Source organism: Caenorhabditis remanei, chromosome III, assembly GCF_010183535.1.
Source record: "Caenorhabditis remanei strain PX506 chromosome III, whole genome shotgun sequence".
Taxonomy (NCBI): domain Eukaryota; kingdom Metazoa; phylum Nematoda; class Chromadorea; order Rhabditida; family Rhabditidae; genus Caenorhabditis; species Caenorhabditis remanei.
Genome location: NC_071330.1, coordinates 12,404,159 through 12,430,582, shown reverse-complemented (window position 1 = coordinate 12,430,582; position 26,424 = coordinate 12,404,159). Strand labels below are relative to the sequence as shown.

General features: G+C 37.5%; 1 protein-coding gene across 1 annotated transcript; it reads left to right on the top strand.

Moving 5' to 3' along the window:
* Positions 1–19,764: 19,764 nt before the first annotated feature.
* GCK72_011009 (uncharacterized protein) lies at positions 19,765–25,376 on the top strand (the record flags this gene model as incomplete). Its single annotated transcript, XM_053728153.1, has 7 exons — positions 19,765–19,993; positions 20,043–20,196; positions 20,247–20,331; positions 21,022–21,558; positions 21,608–21,803; positions 22,567–24,245; positions 25,347–25,376. The coding sequence occupies 7 exons, from the start codon at positions 19,765–19,767 to the stop codon at positions 25,374–25,376; spliced, it is 2,910 nt and encodes a 969-aa protein (XP_053587730.1).
* Positions 25,377–26,424: the final 1,048 nt, after the last annotated feature.

Here is a 26,424-nt window from a genome sequence, read left to right as displayed (position 1 = left end):
ATCTGTGTTCTTATTGAGAACTCAGTTTTGATAGAAAGCTTTTTAATAAAGTTGTCTATACTATCTTGTATTGTTTTCCACTCGTCTTCGCTGTTCGGAATTAATCGTGGTTTCCAAGTTTCACACGCGTAGAAAAATTCGGGAATGATTTGTTCATGGAAGATAGCGATTTTGTCGTCATCACTCATTGATGGTAGTGCGGATGAAATGTTATTGAGTAGAACTTCAGCTTTACCTTTTCTCCTTGTGATTTCATTGTTTAATCTTTCGTTGATATTGATCACACTATTCAAGTAAGTGTTGAATCTGAGCAGTATTTTGTCATTCGCTGCTATAACTTTGTTCTTGTAAACAAACTTGTGTATGCCCATGTTGTTCAGTAAAACGATTGATTCTTCGTTCAATTCAAGCCCATGCTCTCTACTGTTCTCAGCCAAAATTTTCAAGTGGTATTTGAGCGCTTGAATATCATCATCAATAAGAACGACTTCTTCATCAAACTGAATTCTTCTCAAAAAGTGATCACCAATTTCGATGCCAAACTTTCTTGGGGCTTTGATCTGACTTTCTTTTATAACAGAACCGCTTGATGTTGGAGCATCTGTTTTTGATTTCGAAAGCAAATCCTTTTCAAGCTTCTCATCGCAATCATTGAATACAGTTTTAAACACCGCATCAAGTAGCAGTGACGATGCAACATTTCCAAGATGTAGCCCACGATTTTCCTCAGTAGTCAAACAATCAATACCACTGTTGGTTTCAGACTTGACATTTTCATTAATAAGAGAGAACAATGCTCTGAACAATTTCAGATGTACTTCTGCTTTCTGGAGACTTTTGCTAACCGAAGATAGCTTAACGGTATCCATTGGCCTTTTGAATTTTACGAAAAGAAAATAAATGGGAAGTTCCGCATTATTGTGTTTTTCCAGTAACATTCTGAGTGTAAAAATATTTTCAATTTTTTTCTCTTCTCTTTGTTTTTCAATGTCCGATGATTCTGCTTCATAATACCACTGGTCACCGTGAATGAACTTTCCCAACTGTGCATTACATTTGCGTGCCAGTATATTGGAATACATTCTACATACAAACGACATCTTTCCAGAAAACATGTATTCTTTGACGAGTTTTCCCAAAAATGTATCTCCAGGAATTTCGAGAACAAATTTTTTCCAGCTTTCTGAAATGTTTACTTCATTTGAAATGCCCTTGTTGCACGCATTATTGAAAACCTTCGCAAGTGATCTCACTAGATTGTTTCTTCCAGACAACTGATGGTTCAGTTCAATAACATCTTCGGTGCTGTAGTGATCAACCCTATGGAATTCAAACAAAACGTCATCTTCTGTTATCATTTTGCTACCTGAATCTCTGATTGGCTCTGATTCATCGTCTGTTTCGGCGTTTTCAGTCAAACCCACGTTTTTATCTTCCATTATTCTCATGATTTTTACTGGAAAACTGTCAGATTCCTCAGATCCATTACTTCCTTTAAATGCTTTGCGGATGAAATCTTCGACATCTTTAGTAGTGATTTGTTCTTTCTTTTTCAACGTATTCCAATCTGCTCCTTGTTTTCGTTTGTTAGCCAAAGATTGTTCACGTTGTTTCGATATTTTCCATGTAGATATCACCATTCGATGATCACCAGAGTCATCGTTTTTTGGAAATGTATCCACATCTGTCACGATATCAGTTCTGTCAGATAGGAAAGCATCAATTTCAGTTATTCCGTCCTTCTTGAAGGTCCATTTTTGTTCTTTCACTTTTTCAAATCGAGAGTTCAAGTGGTATATTCCATTGGATTGAAGAAATTCATTGAAAATATCCCCATTCCCATTAGAACTACCATAAACATTCTTCATTATCCATGGTTCGTGTATTCCCGTTGATGCGTCACTAGGAAACGCATTCATATCTCCACATATAATCACAACTTTACTAGGGTCTTTCTTTTGTTTTCTAAACTCATCTCCAAGGGTTTTGAAACTCTTTCTGCAATCTTCTCTACAGGTTTTATGCTCGCTAGCAATGTAAACGGGAGCATAGACATTGAATAAAGCAACATTGACCCCATTCATCTCGAACTCCATCAACGCGATGCGATCACTGATTTTACGTGGAGGATTCTTGATAGTAATCTTCTTGGTGTTCCGTACAAAAAAAGCAAGTCCATGATCAGGATTTTTCTGTTTTTTAGTAGTTGCATTGGGGTTTTGCACGGCTTCAAGATCACCCTTTTGCCTTTCGACATCTACCGGTTTTTTCTTTTCTTTATTAGAACTCTCCGGTTGTTCTTCTTTCTTAGAAAGACTTTTCCTTCCTTTCTTATTTGTAGTAGCTTCATCAATTTCTGTACGTGGAATGTACCAAATAGTGTATTCCCCTTCTTCGTCTTCTTCCTTTTCCGCATCCGTTATATGATACGTTTCTTGAAGCGCAACAATATCGCACATTGAGTCCAAGCAATATTCAATCACTTCCTTTCTTTTGGTTTTCAGATTACCGCAGTTGTAAGTTCCGAGACGTAAATCTTCATCGAGAGTGTTCTGGTCAACAGTAGCGTCTTCTGAAACAAAGATTTAAAGTATAAAACTGAAAGCGAGAAAAAGGAAAACTGTAAAATAGCTGAAGACCAGAATATATGAACAGCTCACTATTTGATATCTTCAAAAGCTTTTGGAAGTGTCTCTTTTTAAATTTTTTGTTTATCGGGGAACTAGAGCAAAACAAGGAAGTTTCGAATTTTGCGGTTATAGTTTTTCAAAAAGAAAAAAAATAATTCGATAACCTCTATTCTATTTTTTGTGGTTATAAGAAATTGTGGTTTTTCAATATATAAGACGCTTGATATTTCAAAAGTTTTTATTTTACTACTCGAAAGTGTGAAATTAAGAAAAATCTGTTTTTTTAAGCAGTGATACTTTTAAATTTTCAAAATAGGTTTAAATTATGGTTTTGGAATTGAAAAATTCAGTAAATCTACTTGATTCGTAAAAATCATGAATTACTGCTACAATATCCAAATTAGAGCAGATTTATGTCAACTTTTCAAGAATCATGATAATAAATGGAGTCAGACTAAAAAAAGATGGAGCTGATTTATTAAAATATAAAAAATGGACAGAAAAAATAAATATGGACGGGGCAGATTTTCCAAGTTACAAATTCTGGACCAACATTGAAGATCTGAAAAAAAGAAAAATTTTCACGTGAAGTTTATTTTAGAGCAGATTTTTCAATTTGAGAAATCTGGACAGAAAAATTAAATGTTGTTATTTTTGCCGTGAGTTCCAACTCAGCCGTTTTTCGTGGTTTTCGAGAAGAAATTTAAACTGGAAATTCTGGATCGGGCGGTATGTTAAGAAGGTGAGGAAATATAAACTGAAAATTTATAATATCTCATTCACACCTAGCTAACACCTAGCTGCAAATTCAAATGAAACAAATTTGAAAAAAGTCAGTTTTATTGATTCGGTTTCAAGTGTTTGTTTAGAATTCAGAATTTTATTTTGTTTTCTTCGTTTTTTGAGAAATTAATGATATTTGCAGCTAGGTGTTGAATGAGATATTTTAAATTTTCAGTTTATATTTCCTCACCTTCTTAACATACCGCCCGATCCAGAATTTTCAGTTTAAATTTCTTCTCGAAAACCACGAAAAACGGATGAGTTGGAACTCACGGCAAAAATAACAAAAATAATTGTTTTTTGTCCAGATTTCTCAAATTGAAAAATCTGCTCCAAAATAAACTTCACGTGAAAATTTTTCTTTTTTTCGGATCTTCAATGTTGGTTCAGAATTTGTAACTTGGAAAATCTGCCCCGTCCATATTTATGTTTTCTGTCCATTTTTTATATTTTAATAAATCTGCTCCATCTTTTTCACTTAAATATGTGGTTTGTTAAGATAAAAAGGAAGTTGTTGGATTTTGAATAAATCTGCTTTATATTCTGTTTTCTAGCGGCGTAAACACAAGAAAGAAAAGAAAACAGTATTAATGGAATGGTCCAAAAATGCTTGAATTTTTGAACTTTCTCTTCAATTATCTGAACTTTTGAAATTTCAACCGTCTTAGATCTTTTGATTTTTGTTATACCTGAAGACTTCTTTGATTGCTCTGACAGTGAAGTGGTTGTTCTTTCATCATCCGTCTCCAATTTCAGATTCTCGAGTTTATTGACCATATCCATTACTACCTGAAAAGCTAATTAAACATTATTTTAAGAGTGAAAAAGGAATAATTCCCTGCGATGAGATTTTGTAGATTCAGATAAAGAAATTTATGTAAAGTCATATTATTCAAAAGACGGAAATCAACTCACTAGGGAAGGCCTCCAGGCGACCGTGGAGTTACCGAACGTGACCTTTATCGTTGGAAAGCTGAGAAAACGCTGATTCCAAATATATATTCAGTTTTTGCTCTCGAGGCCTGGTATTCGAGAAAAACGAGGTCAAAGTTTGGACCCCTGACAAGTCATTACCTTACCGACGTGTTAAAAATATCGGCAGCGTGGCGCAGGTGGTAGTGAGGCGGTGTGGCATGAGGAAGGCACAGGTGAACCGCTGGGGAACACATATGGAACCGCGCGGTGGCGTATATGCGGCTAAAAAGAATGAGGGTTGGGCCTTATATGTGTCCATATGGATCCCTGCGCGGTCGGCCGAGAACGTGGAGCGCATATGGAACGTATATGGATAGCATAATCAGCATTAATTCTACCAATCACATTTGGTTGATTATTCTGTATGAAACACTAGAAAGGCCGAATTCATTGTTGTGATTGGTATGTTATCATGTTGTTTCACTTTTCTTTTTTCCAACTTGTTCACTTCCCATTTCTCGGACTTGTATATTTTCTCCTTTTTCTCGAAGTTCTTTCCTTTTTTAAACAGATAATGGCAATACTTTTAAAAAATTGAAAATCACACACGATTTCATATAAAAATCTTATGTTAGCTTGGTGGTTATAACACAATAATTGATTCTCAAGCTTTTCTTTGAGCTCTGAAAGAAAATGATACCCGTCGAAGAAATTCGAAGCCCGATATTTTGACTTTACTTCGGTATGACAAATACTTACCTTCTTACCTTTAAATCCACCTGAAAAATATGATTTCTTATCACACCGAAGTGAAGCGGAACATCAGACCCGAACTTCTCAACAAAAACTTAAAATTCAAGTTTCTTGAGAAAATAACAAGTTTTGTATTGAAAAAATAAGTTTCCGCAAGTTTGAATAGATTTATTTTTATTTTTGAAGTTTGCCATTATCTGTTTTGTGCAAAAAGATTGAAGAAAATAGGTGAAAAACTTCGAGAAACGGAGAAAATGGGCCCGGACTTATAGAAAAAAATGTAGCGTCGATTTACGGTAAACAACACGCCCACGTGTAATTCCGGAGCGTCGTTGCGGCGGCCGGCCGCCACCCTCAAATATGGACCATACATATGGGAGCTATATGGGTGCACGCGCTGCCAATACACAGAAAAGACGACCGCACATATGCGGCACACGCGCGATCCACTTTTCATTTAGGGACACACATAGGGCGCTATTCTGGCACCTTCACATATAGGACTCCCAGCGGTTCACCTGTGGCCACGCTGCCGATATTTTTAACACGTCGGTAAGGTAATGTCAACTGTCCAAACTTTGACCTCGTTTTTCTCGAATACCAGGCCTCGAGGGCAAAAACTGAATATATATTTGGAATCAGCGTTTTCTCAGCTTTCCAACGATATAGGTCACGACCCATAACTCCACGGTCACCTGGAGGCCTTCCCTAGTCAGAGCATATACATAAGTAGTATATTGATAGGAAACGTAAAAGTCTTTAGTCGGGAGTGCCAAGAGGAGAATCGAATGCAGGGTAAAATTTGTAGTTCTACAGAAAGTCGACAGTCATGAGAACTGATTGTTGAAAAGTTTCCCTATCAGAATAAAGGTTTAAAAAATAGCAACGCCATTCCCACGAGCCTCTTTCGAGAAACACGTTCATTCTAATTGTAAGCAATTTAAGAGCTGTTGAGAGGATTCTCCCACATATCACTTCTTTATATATCTTTAACAGATCAATTTCAAGTCAGACTAACTTTCAAAAGAAAGATAACGACATAAAATATTTTACATAACAGGAACGGAAAAGGCTGTATTAAAAAAGTAAACTAAAAATGAACTGAAACACAGAATCGAAGAGGAGCGATAAAGACAGAATGCCATATCAATGCAGAACAAAGTCAACAAACACTTCAATATTTTTTCCATAAAAAGGAAAAGAGACGATCGTTAAAGTTCACACAAAGGAATACTGCAAAAAGGAGAAGCCGAACTGATGAAAATGCAACAAATCGAAAGTTATGCTTTTCAATCAAATCACTGATAAGTATTTTTGTTGCAGACTATATTATAATCCAATATAAGTCAACACAATTTTCATTTCATTTCTGATCTGTTAAGAACTGAAAAACTGAACATCAAGTATGTTGATCTTCGTGAGAGCTTCTTTAACTTCCAGATTGCTTTATCGTCTCAAATCGGTTTGATCCATGTTTTTAGTTGATACTTTTTTTTGATCGTCTCAAAGTGAAGTACGATCCCTTCTTCAAAGTACAAATATCCCAGGACAGCATAGGACAAACATACACACAGATAGATTCTTCACTTTTCAATAGTTTTCAAGGGATTGTCCTGTTTTTTAAATAAAAATTTGATAAACCACCTTTTTCTCGATATTTTACGTGTCTTTCCTTCGGAAGATCACCGAAAACCATAATTTATCATCCAGAACAGTTTCCCTTCCTCACACTGTTCTCGTTCAACCACGTCTCTGCTTCCTTCAGTCCGTGGACAAAATGATGCATCAAATGCACAACAGAGTGAACAAACCCTTCAATACTTTTTGTCATCATAAAAGAAAACAAACGCGGTCGTCAAAATTTCAACAAAGGAATATTTCAAAAAACGAAACATCGAAGTGATAAGAAAAACAAATAGTGAAGCGCTCTCTCATGCAATTTTAAACTAAACACTACAAAGGTGGGCATGAATGCTTATGCACAAAAATTACATCTTCTTGGTAATCAAATCGGAAATGGTGAAAATTGTACCCCAAGATGAAATCCGGTCTATTGATGAACTCCATCCTTGAAGAATGTTTTGGATCAAATCAGATTCTTCAGAAGAAATACATTTAGAAGCTGCTGGAAGGTTTAGACGAATTATCGTTCTGACGGAATTTTTGATTTTTTGGGAAAAATGTGTTTTTATATAGCACCTGACAAGGGAAGTCTTTGGAGACGCCACTTTCAAACGTTCTATAAATTTGGTCATAGATACTTTCGACTACGGGGAGTCCATTTCTGTAGTCAAAATCTGCTAAATGTGTCTGTGAGCCGAGTTATGAGCTCTCAAACTTTTCATATGGTTAAGGTTTTTCACACGGAACTCCAAATCGGCGAATAGTGAATGCAAACGTGTTCACCTTTTTTCAGCGTACGAGTGGTTCCACAGGTAGACCGCAAAGTCCCAAAAACGGACCAGCGCCGGTTCACCGGCGAACATTCTGTGGCTGGCCGACGGGCCGTCAACGGTCCGTCGAACATCCGTAGACGGCCCGTTTTCTCGCTTTTTGAGCCGCTGACGGACCGTTTTTCATCCGTTTTCAAACCATTCTGGTCCCTTCCCGCTCCCCATTAGGCTTATTCAAAATGGTTTTTTGCGAACAGTACTCGTTATTATAAATACTCATTTATTATAAAATAAAATAAATAACAAAAAAGTTGACAATTAAAAAAATAATCAGTAAACCAACTATAGACATTCCTCTCGCTCTATAGCTGTTAGTTGTACCACTAGCAACATTATTTCTTTACATGATTTCACTTAGTTTCAAAAATCAAGCATAAATACTTCTATATAGTCACTGGAATACTAAAACTACTTTTGTATAGATTTCAGTATTTTTCTACACCAAATACTTTCTCAGGCTGTTTGAATACTATGAAACGCCAATAAGTCGCTATTAGTCCGTTTTTCGGCCGCCATTAGTCCGTTTTTCGGCCGCCATTAGCCCGTTGTTCGTCCGTTTGCTTCATAACATGTCAAAAACAAGAAAATGATAGCTTCAAACAACTTCTACTGACTCTAAATGACATAACAATGATTTTGAAGCAGTATTTCAAAAATCCATTTTTTGACTGGTTTTTAACAGTGATTTGGCGGGCCGGTAACGGACCGTCGTTGGCCCGTTTGCGGTCGTTTAGCCGCCGTTCGTTCGCCACTCGCACGCTTGCGGCCGCTCAGCCGTCGGTCGTCCGTTTTTGGGACTTTGCGGTCTACCTGTGTCAGTGGTAGTGAGTCGGTGTAAGGGGAAGTAAGACCATGGTTCGGCCCCGACCCTCTTTTTTCTTTTTTTGCTTCTTTATTTTATCGTTCTCTCACTTCATAAGTAACTGCAGTGAACTTTGTGAGGATTTTTCAAATACTTTGGAAACTATCATGTACTCACTCTCGCCGTAAAACTCTTATACAAATAGAAAAATAGATAAAATAAAAAAGCAAAAAAGAAAAAAGAGGGTCGGGGCCGAACCTTGGCCTTACACCGACCCACTACCACTGAACCACTCGTACGTTGAAAAAAGGTGAACACTTTTGCGTTCACTATTTGCCGATTTGGAGTTCCGTGTGAAAAACCTTAACCATATGAAAAGTTTGAGAGCTCATAACTCGGCTCACAGAGACATTTAGCAGATTTTGACTGCAGAAATGGACTCCCCGTAGTCGAAAGTATCTATGACCAAATTTATAGAACGTTTGAAAGTGGCGTCTCCAAAGACTTCCCTTGTGAGACATTCTCACAGATATGTAACCATTGTTTTCTATCAGAATTACTCAATCACTTTCTGACTCATCCCTAACAATTTATCTGTGGATTTTCCGAACTGGGTGTTTTATGTAATTCCTTTTTTGAAGAACTATGTATGTTTTATTAGATTAAAAAACAAAAGATTTAATTTATTTACACATTGAAAGTTTTATAATTCAAAATAAGCTTGTTTTCCCATTTCATCAATTCCAGAAGCCGGGAAAGCTGATTGTATTGCTTCCTCCAGTTTCAGATAGCCCTAGGTGGCTTCATCGTTCCAACTCGGTTTGATTCATGTTGATATACAATAAAAAATTCATTTTTGTGGTTGATACTTTTTTGATAAGGACCTTTCCAAGACCAGTGTGATCCCTTGAAATCTTAGTGTTCTGAAAAACGTATGTTGCAAAACTGTTTCGAAGGTTCCTGTCTGTAGAACGTGTTCCTTGTACTCACAGGTTCCCATCATCCCAGGACATCCCAGGACAAACACGCACAGACAGATTCTTCTCTTTTCAATAGTTTTCAAGAGAATTTTCCAATTTTTATTACATGAAAACTTGATTCTCTGTTAAAAACCACCTTCTTCTCGAAATTTCAAGTATTTTTCCTCCAAAAATACATAGGAACCAACATTTATCACCCAGAACTAGACGTCACGCCGTTCTCTCCCTTCTTCTCAGTGGAGCGCGTTTGCATCGCGAATCAAAATTTGAGAGACCCCACCGATTCCGCGGAAGAAATTTTCGATGGAAAAATTTTCGATGGAAAGTGGGCGGAGTTTCAAGTTGCAACTCCACCGCACACTTTTTTCCCGATTTAACTTTTTTCACAGGCTGCCTAATTTTGTGATATTTTTTTTCGGTAGAGAGAGCCGGCTTCTGTGACTCCTTAAAAAATCATACCGAAGCATAAAACTTCAAAAAATAAACGGATTCGGGACTTCTAAGTTTCAAGAAAGACTGTGCGGTGATGTTGCAGTTTAAACCCCGCCCACTTTCCATCGAAAATTTTTCCATCGAAAATTTCTTCCGCGGAATCGGTGGTTCATTTTTTCTCCGCCGAGAATTCATCAATTTTCTTGATTTTTCTCGGATTTTTTGTGTGAGAAACTTGAAAATCATAAAAAAAACGAAATGAAATCTATTAATTCCAGGTAAAATGCAGCCTCCGGAGCAAGACGCACTCGCCGAAAATCCGATAAAAGAGATGACAGGCGAAGAACTCTCATATTCCAAAAATCTGGTGAGGATTCGTTTAAATATAATTTGAAAACTATGAAATCAATGAGATTCATAATTTTTATTCAAGAAATTGTGAATAATTAATTAATTTTTCTTTTTTGAACAATTTTTCGGGAAAAAAATCTGTTTGTCCGGATTTCCAATTAAAAATCTCGAAATGTCCGTACTTTTGTGTGTCCAGATGTCCAGAACACGGCTGTGCGAAAAAACGTTTCCGAAAAACGTTCCAAACACTTTTTTCGAAAACTTTTGACCGAAAAAACCGAAAAATTCGAAAAAAAAAACATTTTGTTTTTCGGAGGCAAAAATTTTGAATTTGTATGAAAACTGTAAAGAGAGACCCCCAGAAACCTCTTTTTGGGTACGAAATTAGAAAAAAATTCAGGGAAAATCGAAAAATGACTTAATTTTTGAAAATTTCAGTAGAAATTTCCAACATTTTTTCGAATTTTAAAATAAAAATCATAAATTTTCAGTACACCTTCCAAGGTCCCGGCAACAATCCGCTTCCGATTCCGACAGAAATCCAAGATTGGTTTAGTGATCATGGTCGCCAAATACATCGAGCGGCGGTACGTTTTTTTTAAATTTACAAATTAAAAAAAATTTCCAAAAATTCCCTTTTTCAGCTAGAAATCCGTCGATATGGCCATACGAAAGAATACGATCAACACACGGATTTATTGCATGATTACTGGAAACATCCCGATATTTTACAGTCAGTTTTGAGGAGAAACGCGCTCTATTGATAATGTTCGGTAGAGCGCGTTTCCTGTTTTTCCGACTTCTAATTTTCTGAAAGTTTTCAGAGATTACTTCATCTGCAAGAACAAAGCGTTTCTCAAAATGCGAGAGATTTTGAGAGAGATGCGTTTCGAATCTCCCTCCGATCGAGGTCCGATGCGGTCAGTTTTCGAGAGAAATTTTCGGTTTTTCAATTAAAAAATCGAACATTTTACTGAAAATGCTATATTTTCTCGAATTTCGTGAAAATCCGTCGAAAATTTGATAAAATCAGGATTTTCTTAAATTCGCAATGCGCCGAAAATGCGCCAGATTTACATAATAAAATATCAAAATCGAATTTTCAACCTTGATTTTTTGTGTTTTAACCAGGGCTGTGTGCGAAAAAACTTTTCCGAACATTTTTTCGAAATTTTTTCACCGAAAAAACCGAAAAATTCGAAAAAAAAAATTCAAGAAAACTGTCTGAAAAAAAAAGTTTTTCGGAGTCAAAAATCTTTTATGAAAACTGTAAGTATTTCAAAGAAAGAGCCCCAGAAACCTGTTTTTGAGTACAAAATTAGAAGAAATCTCAAGAAAAATCGAAAAATCACTATTTTTGTTACTTAATTTTTGAAAATTTAGGAGAATTTTCCAAAATTTATAGAACAGTTTTTTTTTCGAAATACTCAAAAAACCACATAAACGCGTCCGAGGAGCGCCAGATAGCATATTTTCACTCCAAATCGATACTTAAAATCTTGCATTTCTGCGCTAGATATATATTTAGAGCAGCAGATTTTGACCAGCAGCTTTTTTTCCCGAAAATCTCAGTTTTTTCATCAATAATTCCCCAATTTACAGTTCATTCCATCTGTGCGAAGGACCCGGATACTTCATCGACGCCGTCTATATGAAATTATTAGAAGAACGACGTGGAACTGAAGAAGATATAAAGAATAGACTTTGGGAATGGGGAGCGAATACACTCAATCCGTATTTTGAGAATGAGAGTTGCTTTAAGAAGTTGATCGATGATTCTCATATCAGAGAGCACAGAGATCGATGGTTCTTCGGGCCGAGTGACGATGGAGATGTGAAGAAATTGACGGAGGATTACTTGATTAGGAACAAGTTGGCGGGCTCTTTTGATTTAGTCACTGCTGATGGAAGCACTGATACACAGGTTTGTTGGCAGAAATTTTGGATACTTTTAAAATTTTTGAAAATTGAAAAAAATTGAATTTTTTTGGATTTTTTTGGAAAAGTCTAGATTTCACCTGTTTAAAAGTTCATAACTCAATCAAACACTGAATATGTTTGGGAATTTAAGCACTTTTACTCTAAAAACTTTTGCGTCTCGACTCCGCCAGCTGCCATTACAGGCCATTTTTCCAAAAATTTGAGCGCTGGACTCTTTGCGGGTCCTATAGTTCATCTTACATATTTATTCACCCCTTCTTGTTGTATGTTCTTATAGATTTCGCCCATTTCTTTTTTTTCTCTTGCACAACAAAAGATGAATAAATTATTATTATTATTATTATTAAAATTTCAAAAAGTTTTGAATCCGGGCAGAGAGAAAGTTCGCAGAATTTTCGTCAATTTTTGAGCATTTCAGAGTGAATTCGAGACATTTTTAATCGAAAATCAGTCGAAATGATTTGCATTTTGAAATTTCTCAAGTTTTCTTTCAAAAACGACCTTTCGCGGCTCAAAGTCGGTTTCTGGCGTGCCTTAGGCGCGATCTCACATTATAAAGCACTGACGTGCCTTGGGCGCGTTTAAAATTTATCATTTTTTTAACAATTTCAACCTGGTTTTAAGAGATTTTCTGTGAGATTCAAGTTCACTGAAGCTAGAATGAACAGGTTTAGACTAATTCCAGTTGTATTTGGCGGTTCTTATACCGAAACTGGTCCATTAAGGTATGAGTAGGCAGTTTCAGCCAGATCTGGATCAGTTTAAACTATTTTTGGCATTTTTTGTCTATTCGGAAATCAATTTTTGCATTTCGAAATTACTTTCATTTGTTCATAACAGTTTGAGGTGGATTTCAGATTCGCTCCTTTTATTTTAAGTATTTTAGTTGTTCCGATCGGTATGCTTCTTCTTTAATCTGAAAATATGGGTTTTTTTTTTGATTTTCGGAAAAAAGAAGTTTTGAACCTAAAAATGTCGGTTCTTTTGCAAATTTGAGCTTATCTGTGTTGTCTGAACGAAAATTAGCGAAAACTCGCAAAGGAATGAGAGAATTTCACATTTTGAAGATTTTTCACGAGAAAATCGTATTTTCAAAATTTTGACCTCTGTTTCCGTCTTGTTATTCTCGAAATCGTCAAAATCTACTCAGAATCTCATTCAATTTCAATTTTCAGGGCCAAGAAGGACAAATCGAAGAAGTGGTCGCCAGTCTGATACGTGCTGAAGTCGAGGCAGCACTGATACTTCTTCGAAAGAATGGACGACTTATTCTGAAAGTTTATCGATTTTGTGCCCTGGATACGCAAGATGTGATGATGTTGTTGGCTGATAACTTTGGAAGTATACGTGTTTTCAAACCAAAAGCCAGTCGACCGGGGAGTTCGGAGGTAAGGGAAATGAGGATGGACTTTTTTGTCTATGTGTGAGCATAGCCGTGTTTTCGGGGTTGAAGAAAAGGTCTGCAATTTCAGGGAATGTTTTTTCGACCTAGACAACCATAGAAAAAAGCAATTTTACGACTTCAAACCCGTTTTAAGCATTGTTTCCAATCTAAATTCCTAAAAAAAAAGATAAAATTTCGACCTAAAAAGTCAATTCCAGACAAAAAGCACGTATGAGTTGAAGGGTGCTGAAATTCTGTTTATTGTGTCGGTTTGTGTGTCCGAGATGTCCAGATTCCTGGTTCTCAGTTTACAGGCTGAATTTCAGAGATTTTGTCAAAAATAACGCCGTTGATCTCGTGGTTTCAGCACTTGAAAATTGAAATTTTGGAAACCTGTCCGAGTTTTTAGTAAAACAAGATTCTGTCTGTCTGTCCGGATGTCCTACGATCTGAAACCTAAAATATCACATCTGACACCGTGTATTAGCATGACACGCTTCTTACAACCGCGCTCCACAGAAATGCTTTTGAAAAATGTATCTTTTTCTACGAGTCTCACAATTTTGTACACAATTTAATTTGGTTTCGGTAGAGCGCGGTTGTAAGTCTGTCTGTCTATCCCGAAAACCGAATTTCCAGAAATCCATTCCACCACTAATCTCTTCATTTCAGAAATACGTGATATGCGAGGGATTCGGTGAGAAGATGAGCCTCGACGTGGGAGAACTCTTCAGGTGTGACGAGTTCTTCGTCTCAAAACAAACCGACAGAATGAGAATGCATGTGAAGAGTTTTGTGGAGAAGAGTGTACCGTACACGTGGGAAGATCGGAAGACGTATATTCAGGAGATGAAGGATCGATTTTATACGGCTGCGTGAGTTTTTGTTTTGAACTAAAATTGAAGGAAGGAGGAACAAAAATTGGGATATCCGGACAAACATAGTTACATAAAGCTTGTGGAGGTTCTGAAAATCCATACAGATAGTAGTATTAGGATTCCCAAATACACTGATAGACATCTAGAAAATCAGACTTCCGAAGAATTGGGTTTTGGACATCTAGATAACGAAGCGATGTGCTGACTTAAGAATTTCCATCGACACGATCCACACGGCGAAAAAGAACTGCAAGAAACGTGAATCTAATCTTTTCATGTTTGTTCTTTCATTTTTTCACCTGAAAATGTAGTATTTTCAGCTTTTAAGATATTGCAAGGGATGAAAAAAGGTCAGAATTGTAGAAAATAAAATTATCTGTCTTATGAGCCAAAGAATGTGAATTTCGATCAGAAATTGACTTTTTGTTGCAGAAAAACTGATTTTCAGAAAAACTTTTTGAAAAAATGTTACAGTTTCAGAGATACCTCAAATACATTATGTGCAATTTTCATTAGAACATCTATTCTGCCAAATAAGTTGTACAAATTTTTCTGAAAATCGGTTTTTTTTTCTGTATCAAAAAGTCAATTTTTACCAAAATTCCAGTTTTCTGGCTCAATCGATAGAAAACCCAATTTTCCACAATTCTGATGGATGAGATCTTGAAAAACAGACAAATGGGCATCTAGACATCCGGAATTCTGAACACACAGATACAAAATGAAGATCTACAGACCAACGTATCAATATATTTTCAGCCGCCACAAATTCCGTGGAGCTCTCAATCGACTCTTCCCATCTGGAACCTTGAATCCACCGAGTCCATGGTTGAAGATGTACGGTCATAATCTTGTGAGAAGACTTCATGAAGCGAATATTGATAAGGCTATCGAACAACACGTCCAAGCGGTTGGTCAAACTTCCCATTTTATTGAAATTTAAATTTGAATTTTTCAGGCAGAAGCTTCTGATCGTTTACCACGTGTTCATAGAGAACCTTCTGATATTATCGCAGACATTATGTCGGCGAAAGTAATGTGTGTGACGAGTGATATTCCGTTGATTGTCAAAGATTCGTTATTTCTTGAGCCAATTACACATGTGGCGTGTCAAAGGAGGCAACCGGTAGGGGATTGAGCTGAAAAGGGACTTAAATTCATCTAAAAATATCCCAGGATTGCTACGATTTATTCGAAAAAGTGTCGACAATAAACAGGGATCTAGGCGACGACTGGAGGAAACATTTGGAGAAAATTGAACACAGATGGACGTTGAAATTGGTGCCGGGCATCACGATAGAGCATATTTTGATGGCGATGGCTGAATTGTATGATGATGGTGTAAGTGTGTAATGGACATCTGGAATATTACCGACAGACTACCCTAACTTTCTATTTTCTTTCAGGAGACATTCATTTTCAGGATCGCCAATGTTCCCTGTGACAAGCCGCCACTATTTCTATCTCGTCTATCCGCATCGATGCAAATTCTGATCGAATTGATATTCGATGACTACAGTATGACGGCAGAGTGTTGTGTCGAATTTAGCGATATGGTTAGTTTGGAAATAGAAACTTTTTATTTTCAATTCAAAAACTGACAAGGGAAATCTTTGGAGACGCGACTTTCAAACGATGTATAAATTTGGTTGTACTTTCGACTACGGGGAGTCCATTTCTGCAATCAACACCGGCTTAATGTCTATGAGAGACGAGTTATGAGAGCTATCGAACTTTTCAAACTTCTCAAGACATATTAAAAGTTCGATAGCTCTCATAACTCGTCTCTCATAGACATTAAGCCGGTGTTGACTGCAGAAATGGACTCCCCGTAGTCGAAAGTACACCTATAACCAAATTAATAGATAGTTTGAAAGCCGCGACTTCAAAGACCCTTGTGAGAAATATCCTATTCAAATTTTTGGAAAATCAATTTTCACTAACTTCAGCAGGAGAAACTTATGTGATTTATTTACTAACATACCCGGGAACAGAGTTGTACGGAAGTAAACTCGGAAGTTAGACGGAAGTGAGTTTTATTTTGACAATATGCAACGAACTTCAAAAATATAAAGTTAATATGTTGTATTGATGGTATTACTACCCTTCGAGCATAAAAAATTCCGAAATTTTTCTTATCCCCTACCAGTAGACCCGAAAAAGCAGCCGAATTTGAAACCCGGAAGTCGGAAGTGAAGACTTTTTCAGGTCTACTGGTAGGGGATAAGAAAAATTTCGGAATTTTTCATGCTAGAAGGGTAGTAATACCATCAATACAACATATTAACTTTATATTTTTGAAGTTCGTTGCATATTGTCAAAATAAAACTCACCTCCGTCTAACTTCCGAGTTTACTTCCGTACAACTCTGTTCCCGGGATGCAAAACTCGCGGAATTCCATACTTGTCAAAGCCCGACTTCACAAAATGAACTTTTTTTTTGAAATTTTTCCAATTTTTCATCAAAATGTGAACATTCCTGATGATTATTCAGAATTTCTGCAAATTCTGAATAATAGTCAAAAATTTGAATTTTTCGCCAAAAAATTCGAACATTTTCAAAAAATTGAATTTTGGCGCCAAACACCCGTGCCTTGACACCAGAATTGTACGGAATGAGATTTTACATTTTCCGGAATACGGAATCCGGAACCGGAATCAAATTTTTGAAATCTGGAATTTCGGAATCCGGAATACGGAATGATTCAATAAATTTGCAAGGCCAAGTCATTTTGTTTGAGTGTTTTTAATGATAAATAAAGTTTAAAACCGAAAAAGAAGTACTATAGTTGCCTTTTAAACACAAAATTAAAAAAAAATTCAACTTTTGGATTCCGGAAAAAGGAAACTCAAAAAACCGGAATCCGGAATTCGGAACCGGAATAAAAATTCTCATTTTTCGGAATCCGGAACCGGAATCGGAATGTCAAAAAAAAACCGGAATTCAGGAATATCGAAATCCGGATTCCGGACAACTCTGCTTGACACGTATAGAATTTTTTTGGAAAAAGTTTATCACAAGAGGTTTCATAACTTTTCCACAGATTCAAGAGAATCCTATAAATCCTCTTTTTCTCCAGCATAGCTACCATGACGACGACGTCCGCCGTGTCTTCACTCGTCTCCTCGCCGAAATCGCCGAATTACCGTGTGGAACAAGTCTTCGGTGCTTCGTCCCAATTGAGCTTCTCGACTACTACCATCCATTCGTCTGCTACCGAAATTGGCTTAATTTGGAGAGCATCTATGAAAACGTTTTGTATTTCCGACCAGAAAGAGATTGGCCACTAGTAGATCAATTGATGACAGAGGCTGCCAATGTGAACACGCTCTAATGAGAAACCAATGAATATTTTCGCGAATCCTGAAAAAAAAATTTTCAGTAGAAAAAAAAGTATTTTTAGAGCGTGTTTGCATAGGTATCGTGGGCCCCATCGTGCAAATAATTACAATTGATTTTTTATTTCTTTGCAATTCATGTCAATTTTTGTTGTATTTTTTATTGCCAAGCCGTGACACTAATGAGGGTTCCCTGAACCAATTTGCTTGTAAAATTGTGCATTTTTCAGATTTTCTAATTGTATTGTTCAGAATATTGCATAATGTTTTTTTTCAAAGTTTTATAAAAACAATGATTTCAAAATTTTCACATTTAGATTCTCCCCGTGTTCCCTTCTGTACAATTTTCATTAATTTAATCCATTTTGCTCGGTCAAGCTGCTAAAACTAGTATTCGGAATCTCAAAAAGAAGAATGGATAACGGGGCGTCAAAGGTGCGCCAGTTCTATTTTAGTGGACGCGTACACAAATTTTCTAGATTCTTCTCAATTTTTTGTCTGTTTTCCTCCATAAAACGCGTCCAAAGCGCGCCAGTCAGGTCTTTTTGGGATGATCTATTCCCAACTTACAATTTATCGAAGATCCACTGTCTTCAAAAACGCGTCAAAGGTGCCCCAGCCACGAAGAGGGGCTCAAGTCTTTCCCATCTTTCGACCAGTTTTTCTTCAAAAAACGCGTCACAGGCACGCCAGCCATCACTTACCACCATTTCTTCCCGTTTCATGAACATTTTCTACATTCACCAAACACGTCGGAGGCGCGCCAGACTCTCTAAGCGCGTCAAAGGCGCGCCTGACAAGAAACCTCCTAATCGAAAGTGAGAAGGGGAGTTCCGTTTACCTCTCTTTCTCTGTCATCTCTCTTCCAACTACACTTCTCTGCGTCTCTCACTTCTCCACACACTCTCTCTCTTCTCTTTTTCATCGTCTTCTACTTGGTTCCCAACTTGATAGCGAATGGACGGACGGAAGGCAACAGAATACTACTCATTCTGTCTGCGTCTCCGATCACTCTCGTTCCCCGTATATTCACTTTGGTGTGTTTTTCATGGCCTTTGTGTTGGGTTTTATTGGCTTTTTTCTTTTTGTTGGTAGAAGCTTTGAATTTCGAACTTTTTGAATTGGAACGAATGGAAGCATTTGTTTTTTGAGTTGATAAGATGTTAAGAATTCAAGTTTTAGTCTCAATTTATTCGTTGAAAATGGTTTTTTATTGAGAAAAATAAAGTTTCTAAGACTTGGTTTGGAATAACTGAAAAGGTCACTTGAGATTCTGAGAGATATCTGAAACTTTGGTCTAAAGTTGACTGTTCTTTCGGAATTTGGTTGCTGAAATCTTCAAAGACACTTCCATTGGAAATTGAGAAAAATGGGGATAAAATAATTTTTGAGTGAAAAGCATTAGAAAACTTTTTCCTAAATTGTAATTTTTAAATGTTGGTTTGTAGAAAAACTCTAAATACATCTTTTGGTACATGTTACGACTAATTTGGAGCATTTCTTGGTCAAAACCATCAAACATGAAAGCGCAAACCTCGGAACTATGTAGTCAACGGGTTTCAAAAAGTTAGAATCATTTGGAGTTGTCCTTTACTTCTCAGAAAAGTCTCATAAAGTTCTGAGAACGCGCGGTGTATTGGTTTGCTGAGTTTACGTCTAGACTGGTTTATTTTCGAAAATGTCAAAATTTAGCCCAAATTTCAGTCTTGAAAAGTTCCGAGAGAAGTCTCCAACTACACAAAATACGCAAATTACCTCAGACCAACGATTCCATTGAAAATGCATTTACTTCAATGTTGACTTTTCTCTGGAAATGTCATTTTTCAACTTTTTTTGATCTCGAAAGGGATTTTCAATTACTGATCAATTACAAAAACCAACCTTCCGGGCACGAAAATATCAAATTTGAATTGGAATCAAAACTTCCAAATTCCTAATAACACGTAAACACTTGTGACTACTGTGCTCTTAAACTTTTTGAATCTATATTTTGAGCTCAAATCTGCTCAAACAGTCTGGAGTTAGAATATGTTGTGAATCTCTTTTCTTTTTTCCCTTTTTTCCTATTCTTCCCTCGAAATCCTTTCAAAATCATCTAATTCTTCCATTCCAGATCCCTTAAAATGCCTCAACAAAACAACCATCGTCCTCCAAAAACCGGTCCAGTTGCTCCAACTCCAACGAGTCCTCGTCCAGGAGCTCCACCTCCAGATACTCCTTCTCCAGATGCTACTTCTCCTGTTACTCCATCAAATGCGGATCCCCTAGCAAGGATTCGGAATTCGACGATGAAGAGTCCCAGAGGCTCCAGTTCATCTATGGCTTCAGATCATTTGGAACAACAAGCAGACGGTAAGGATTTTGAATTTGTGAAAAAATAACTGATTTTGAAAAATTTCAGAACTACCGAACATCATCATCTCTGAAGAACCAACTTCTAAGAAGCCAAGGAAATCTATTCTCAAAAAATTCGATGATGGTGTGGAATATGATATTCCAGGAACTTCTTCTCGAAGACGTCTTTATGTTGATGTCCCTAATGGTGCAAATGTTCCGTACGTTTCTATTACTTTTCACTGAAACAATCTATACCTGCCATTTTCAGATCTGACAGTACCAACAAACGAAAGATGGAGATCATCGTTCAATCATGTGTGCAAAGCTTCTGTCCAAAGGGAGCGACAGGAAAGGTGAGATTTTGAGTTTTTATGGTTGAAAAACAGGAGGAGAAGGCGGGGTAAACACTGTAGACTCCAATTTCTCAGTTTTCGATTGCGATTCATTTGGCCCTGTCGGGTCTATGGTGGCTTTAGCCTGTGATTGAGGTCATTGCCGATGTTTTTTCCTACTTGCAAACCGGGCCGGCGAGTAACTCGCTTCAAACTCAATGTTATGAGCTGAAAAATATACCAAAATGTAGATCTCAGCGAGTTCTTTGTCTGTGACCTACTACGGGCCGGATGGCTATTCGTGAATGTGCCGCGGGCCGGGAAAAGTGTCAAAAATTGCGAAAATGGCCAAAAAAGCCATTCTGGCCCGGCCCGCGGCAAATTAACGAATAGCCATCCGGACACGGACATAGCACTCGTTAAGATCTACATTTTGGTATATTTTTCAGCTCATAACATTGAGTTTGAAGCGAGTTACGCGCCGGCCCGTTTCGGCCCGGTTTACAAGCATGGTTTTTTCTGTAAAATTTTTTTTAATTAGCTTTTCTCTTCAGTCCGGATGTTGTTTGCAATAGAAAGACACTGGTTAATGCAAGAAACATGATGATCGATGTGTTCCTCGAATCTTCGTTATAATAATGTCTTTCCTTTAAAGTCCGCCATCAAAAGTTCATCATCAGACTAATCCTTATACCTAATTTCTAAATTCAGGCAATCACAGAACTCGCTGCCGTTCGGACACTCACCAGAGACGTCGTCATTGTATCCATCGGAAAGTATGCGATGGAAATGGCTGAGGGAGCAATTGAAAACTTGGGAATGTTCAATATTTTGAAAACTTTTGTCTTTGCGGGACCCAACGCAGAGAAGAGTATGAAGAGGTGCGAGTTCTTCAATGCTCCGAAGAAATTCGAGACTTCCTGCTTTGCGAAGAAATATGTCAATCCGACGGATAGAGTTATTGAGGAGCTCCAAAAATATGATGAACGATACCACGAGGAGTACGATGATACCGGCGATATTATAAAAGTGTATCCCAAATTCATTTTCTTGATTTCTCAAGGCGGCGAAGATTATTTCTTCTCTTCGAGAGAGCCCGTGATGGAAGGAGAAAAGAGATTGCCGTTGGAGGAGAAAGTGAAAATCGTCAGCAAATTCAAAGACTATAATGCCACCAAGGAGCAGTTGACAGTCGTTCGGAAGATTCTGTCAAGAGTCAAGGCAGGAGGAATCATCAATTATATAAAGGTATGTGTGTCTGTTCGGATGTCCTAAAATATTGATTGTTTTTTTTCAGAATGGATATTGCCACGGGTTCTACATGCCCGAGTCCTTGGACGACGAGATGGCTGACATCTCGGGCGGTCCAACAATCTACCCAGAATATGAAGACGAGAAATATGCAGTGAAGAAGATAATGGAAAACCTCGGAATGGAAGATTCATTGTTCAACGAATTCCAGTGGAGTCAGCTGGAAACTCCCAATGATTATTGTAAGTTTATTTTCTGGAAGTAAAGAAGAGAGGGCATACATATCAACACGATTTTACAACCACGCTCTACCGCAACGATAGAAAATTGTGTGCGAATTTGAAAGACTCAGAGAAAATAGGCATTTCTTAAAGTGATTTCAGTGGGGCGCTGTTGTAATAATTGTGCTGAGCTAATACCCGGCTCAATATTTGCTTCAAATTCAATGTTATTAGGTGAAAAATATACCAAAATGAATATCTCGGTGGATTCGGTATCTGTGACCAACCTACAGACCTAATGGTTGATTGCTTTTATGGCGTGGGCTATGTCAAAGTTAAAAATTGTAGAAATTGTCAAAAACGCTATTCTCATCTGGCCCCGGAGTAGGTTGGTGATATAGAACTCGCCGAGGTCTTCATTTTTGTATATTTTTCAGCTTATGATATTTAGTTTGAAGCAAGGTATACCTCGGCGAGCTTCTGCCGGTTTACAAGTATACACACAATTTTTAAATAAGCTTTTGAGTACCTAGTCGTCTCACTGACTGGAAATTCCAGCAGAACATTCTTTAGTAGGCCAGAGAGTTTGGATGAACTATGGATGAACTATCGGTCTCAGACATCAATCCCTAGTGTCTAAAATCTTGCTAACTTTACAACAAACTCTTTCATAGAAACATATTTGTGACACATTTCAACTAACAAGTTTTACTCTTCCCAAAACGAAATCAGTTTGCCCGAGTCGCTGAAAACACACAACGCCTAAAAGAAATGCTATTTCCAGATAACAGACCAGGATTGTATCGAAACCAGAACAAGATGATTGTTTCTGTCCCTCTACTGTTTGAGTCAATACGCGAAAAGCTCTTTCACTATGACACCTCCACTCCATTTGGTTATAAGAGAGGAAAAACCAAAAATATTGGAAGACTATTCACGGAGATGTTGTGCTCCCAACACTTGGGAGACACTGCGTTGACAAGAAATGCCACTTGTCCACTCCCCACAACGTTTCCAATGGCTCTGATATCTGGTGGAGAATTTGGGCCAATGGATGCGGAGAGTGGAGGAGAAGACTTCAAATCAACTACTCCGGTTCAAGAGTTAATGTTGGATTGTTTGATGGCATTCGAGGGGAAGGAACCAGCTTATGAATTCACATTAACATGTGTGGACACTAGCGGAGACGATGGAACAAGCTCATTGTCTGGCATCGTCATCTCAAATAAAGATGTGAAGAAGATGAAGTATTTGAAGAAGAAAGGAAGAGAGATCTCCTACAGTGACCCCAGTGAATTCTGGTGGCTATTCGGCAAAGAAGAAAATAAGATAGGGTTTAAGGGTGCCGTTGATATGGGGACGATTTTTATAGTGACTCTGGAGAAGTCATTTGAAGAGGAGAGGAAGAGATTCGAGGAGATGAATAAGATGTCGGAGAGGGAGAAGATCGACGCGGAGGAGAAGAGGAAACTGGATGAAATGCTGGAAGAGGCAAGGAGAAAGACACTGTTAACGGCTGTGATGAATAGTAAGGAGAGGAAGTTGGAGAGGCAGATGAAGAGGTTGAGAGAAGAACAAATGGAAATGAAAGAAGTTGAGAAGAAGAAGAAGAGGAAGCGGAATGACGAAGATCGTGAGCGACAAGTGGAGGATGAAGGTTTCCATGGTGGTGATAAGGGTGAAGAGCAAAATGAAGGAGATCAAGATCATGAAGAAGAAGACGCCTCGAATGCAGACAATGAAGATAAAGGCGGCGCGTCGAATGAGTCGCCCACAACTGAGATGGACGAGTTACTCCATGGAGATGGAACCGTCTGGCATGGAGAATCAAGACATGATCCGAGAAGAATAACGGAATCAAAGATATGTCTGAAATGTGGAAAAGAGAAGGAATCAATCTGGAGATGGGTTTCGACTGCGAGAAAGTGGGCATGTAACAATTGTGGACAGAAACTTCTATATAATCTTCCGAAGAAGGATCGAAGGGGTAAAGAGAAGGAAGGTAATCGTCAACATCGAAGGGATGAAGGTAATGATAATGAAGAAGAGAAAGAAGAAGAAGAAGAAGAAGAAGAGGACAAAACTGAGCCAGAAGATCGTGAGCAACACATGAATGGGGATGGTTCCCACGATGGTGATAATAATGAAGAACACGGAAATGTTGAAGATGAAGAAGATGACGCCTCGAATCAAGAAAAAGAGCTACTCCGTAATGATGATTATGAAGAAGAAGAGAAAGAAGAAGAAGGAGAAGAAGACGACCCAGCTGAAATGGACAAGTTACTTCGTGGAGATGGGACTGTCTGGAATGGAGAATCAAGACAAGATCCAAGGAGAAAAATAAAGCCAAGAATATGTCTTAATTGTGGACAAGATAAGGACAAATTCTGGAGATGGGTTCCGACTGCGAGAAAATGGGCATGTGATCCCTGTGGTAGATTCATCGAGAAGTATCTGAAAAAAGTGAGTTTTGAGCAGGCTGGTGGGGGTTTCCATGGCTCGAAGGTGGTGTCAAAAGTTATATCACTCTTCAACAACTTTTTCAAAAACGATGATGTACAGTACCGCTCAAAAAGTTATCAACTGTGGCGATTTTCAATGGAAAATTTGACATATTTCGGTGTACACCTGATTGACTCAATTTTATATTCGTTGAACTGATCAAAATACCACATCATTTTTGTAGTTGATCTTTTTTTTGCCGGGACACTGCCTTGAAAGTAACAGGTTTTCAAAGTGAAAAGCTCCAAAATTTCGTTAATTTGCTTTGAAACTAGTCGATTTCAGGGAGTAATGGGTTTGATTACCTATAACTTTCATGGTAGTGTTAATACAAAAAAATGGTCAACTACAAAAATGATGTCATCTTTTTGCTCTGTTCAGCCCATACAAAATTAAGTTTATCGGACTATCAAATGACACCGAAATACACTTTCAAAGTTGGTCATTTTCCACTTAAAACAGCAAAAGTTAATAACCTTTTGAGCGGTACTGTATAGTAAAGTTAACCACCCCATTTTCAGAAAAACAACGATCAGAAAAAGAAAATCAAAAATCAAAAAATGGCCGATTAACATTGACCACTACAATTTCGATCTCCATTGCTTCGCTGACTTCCTTCATCTTCCAAGTGAGTCATTTATATTGATGACTTCTTAACAGCCAGTCCTGAATGATGATTCACACTCACTAGTGAAGGCCCCCAAATGACCGGGGAGTTATAGGATGTCACCTATATCATTGTGAAAACGCTGATTCCAAATATATATTGTTTTTGCCCTCGACCCCTGGTATTCGTGAAAAACAAGGTCAAAGTTCAGACCGCTGACAAGTTATTACCTTACCTCACTCACTACCACCCACACCATGCGGCCGGTATTTTTCACACGTCGGTAAGGTAGTTCATACCTTGTCACCGGTCTAAACTCTGACCTCGTTTTTCTCGAAAACCAGGTCTCGAGGGCGAAAACTGAATACATGTTTGGAATCAGCGTGATTTCAGCTTTCCAACGATATATGTAGGTCACGTACTAAAACTCCATGGTCACTAGTTATATTTTTCAGAATCGTCATGCCACATCTCACTCATCATAGACCCCCTCACACACTGTCATACCTACATCATCGATCCAAACACTTCCAGTACAATATATTTCATAGACATTCAATTTTTCATTATTCTGAGAATGTTGCCGGACACATTTACTGCAAAAATATCTATCATATCTGAATTATATAAATGCTACTACATCTTTTAAATTGTCCCGGTTCTTTCTAATGTTGATTGTTTTTTGAATATCGAAAACTCCATGTTTTCTGTGTTTTTCGGTTTAATGTTTTGTTTCGAAATAAGTGGGAATAAATTATTGTTTTTTTTCAAAATTTTTATTTATTTATAATTGTCAAACACGATATCGTGGAGTTATTATTTGGATTTCAATTATTTTCAGGTTTTCTAAGTTTGACTTGAAAATTATACGCATTTGAGTTGGTTTAGGTGGGGTGTCTGAATCTGACATGTGGTGATAAAATGTTGTAGCTCAAACATCACTGAAATAACAAATGATAGCAAAAAATCAAATATTTATTTGACTCTTTGTTTGTCGATCACTTTTCGGGAGTTTTCCTAGTTTCACGGTTAAATTTGAGTTGAAAATTTCAAAACAATTGCTCAACTTTGACATGTCCCCTTGGTGTAACGTTATGTCCCACCTTTCCCAAATTATATTTTTCTGGTAGATCAAAACCAGGGCTACATTTTTGTAGTTGACAACTTTTTGATAACTCTTCACGCTTTTCATATATGCGCCTTTAAAGATAGGCTCCTCCAATGGGAAGTGGGAGTGACACTGCGTCCCTTCCTCCAGGACGCTTAACTTCGAACGCTTATATCTCAAAAGCGTGAAGAGTTATCAAAAAGTTGTCAACTACAAAAATGTAGCCCTGATTTTGATCTACCAGTAAAATGTAATTTGGAACATGTGGGACATAACGTTACACCAAGGGGACATGAGAAAGTTGAGCAACTTCTTTGAAATTTTGAAGGTCAACTATATTTTAGTTGAACTTTTTGAACTTTATCTCAACCCACGTGTGACCTTCCGCATTTCTCATCTTTTTCTCTGATATCATCATACCAAAT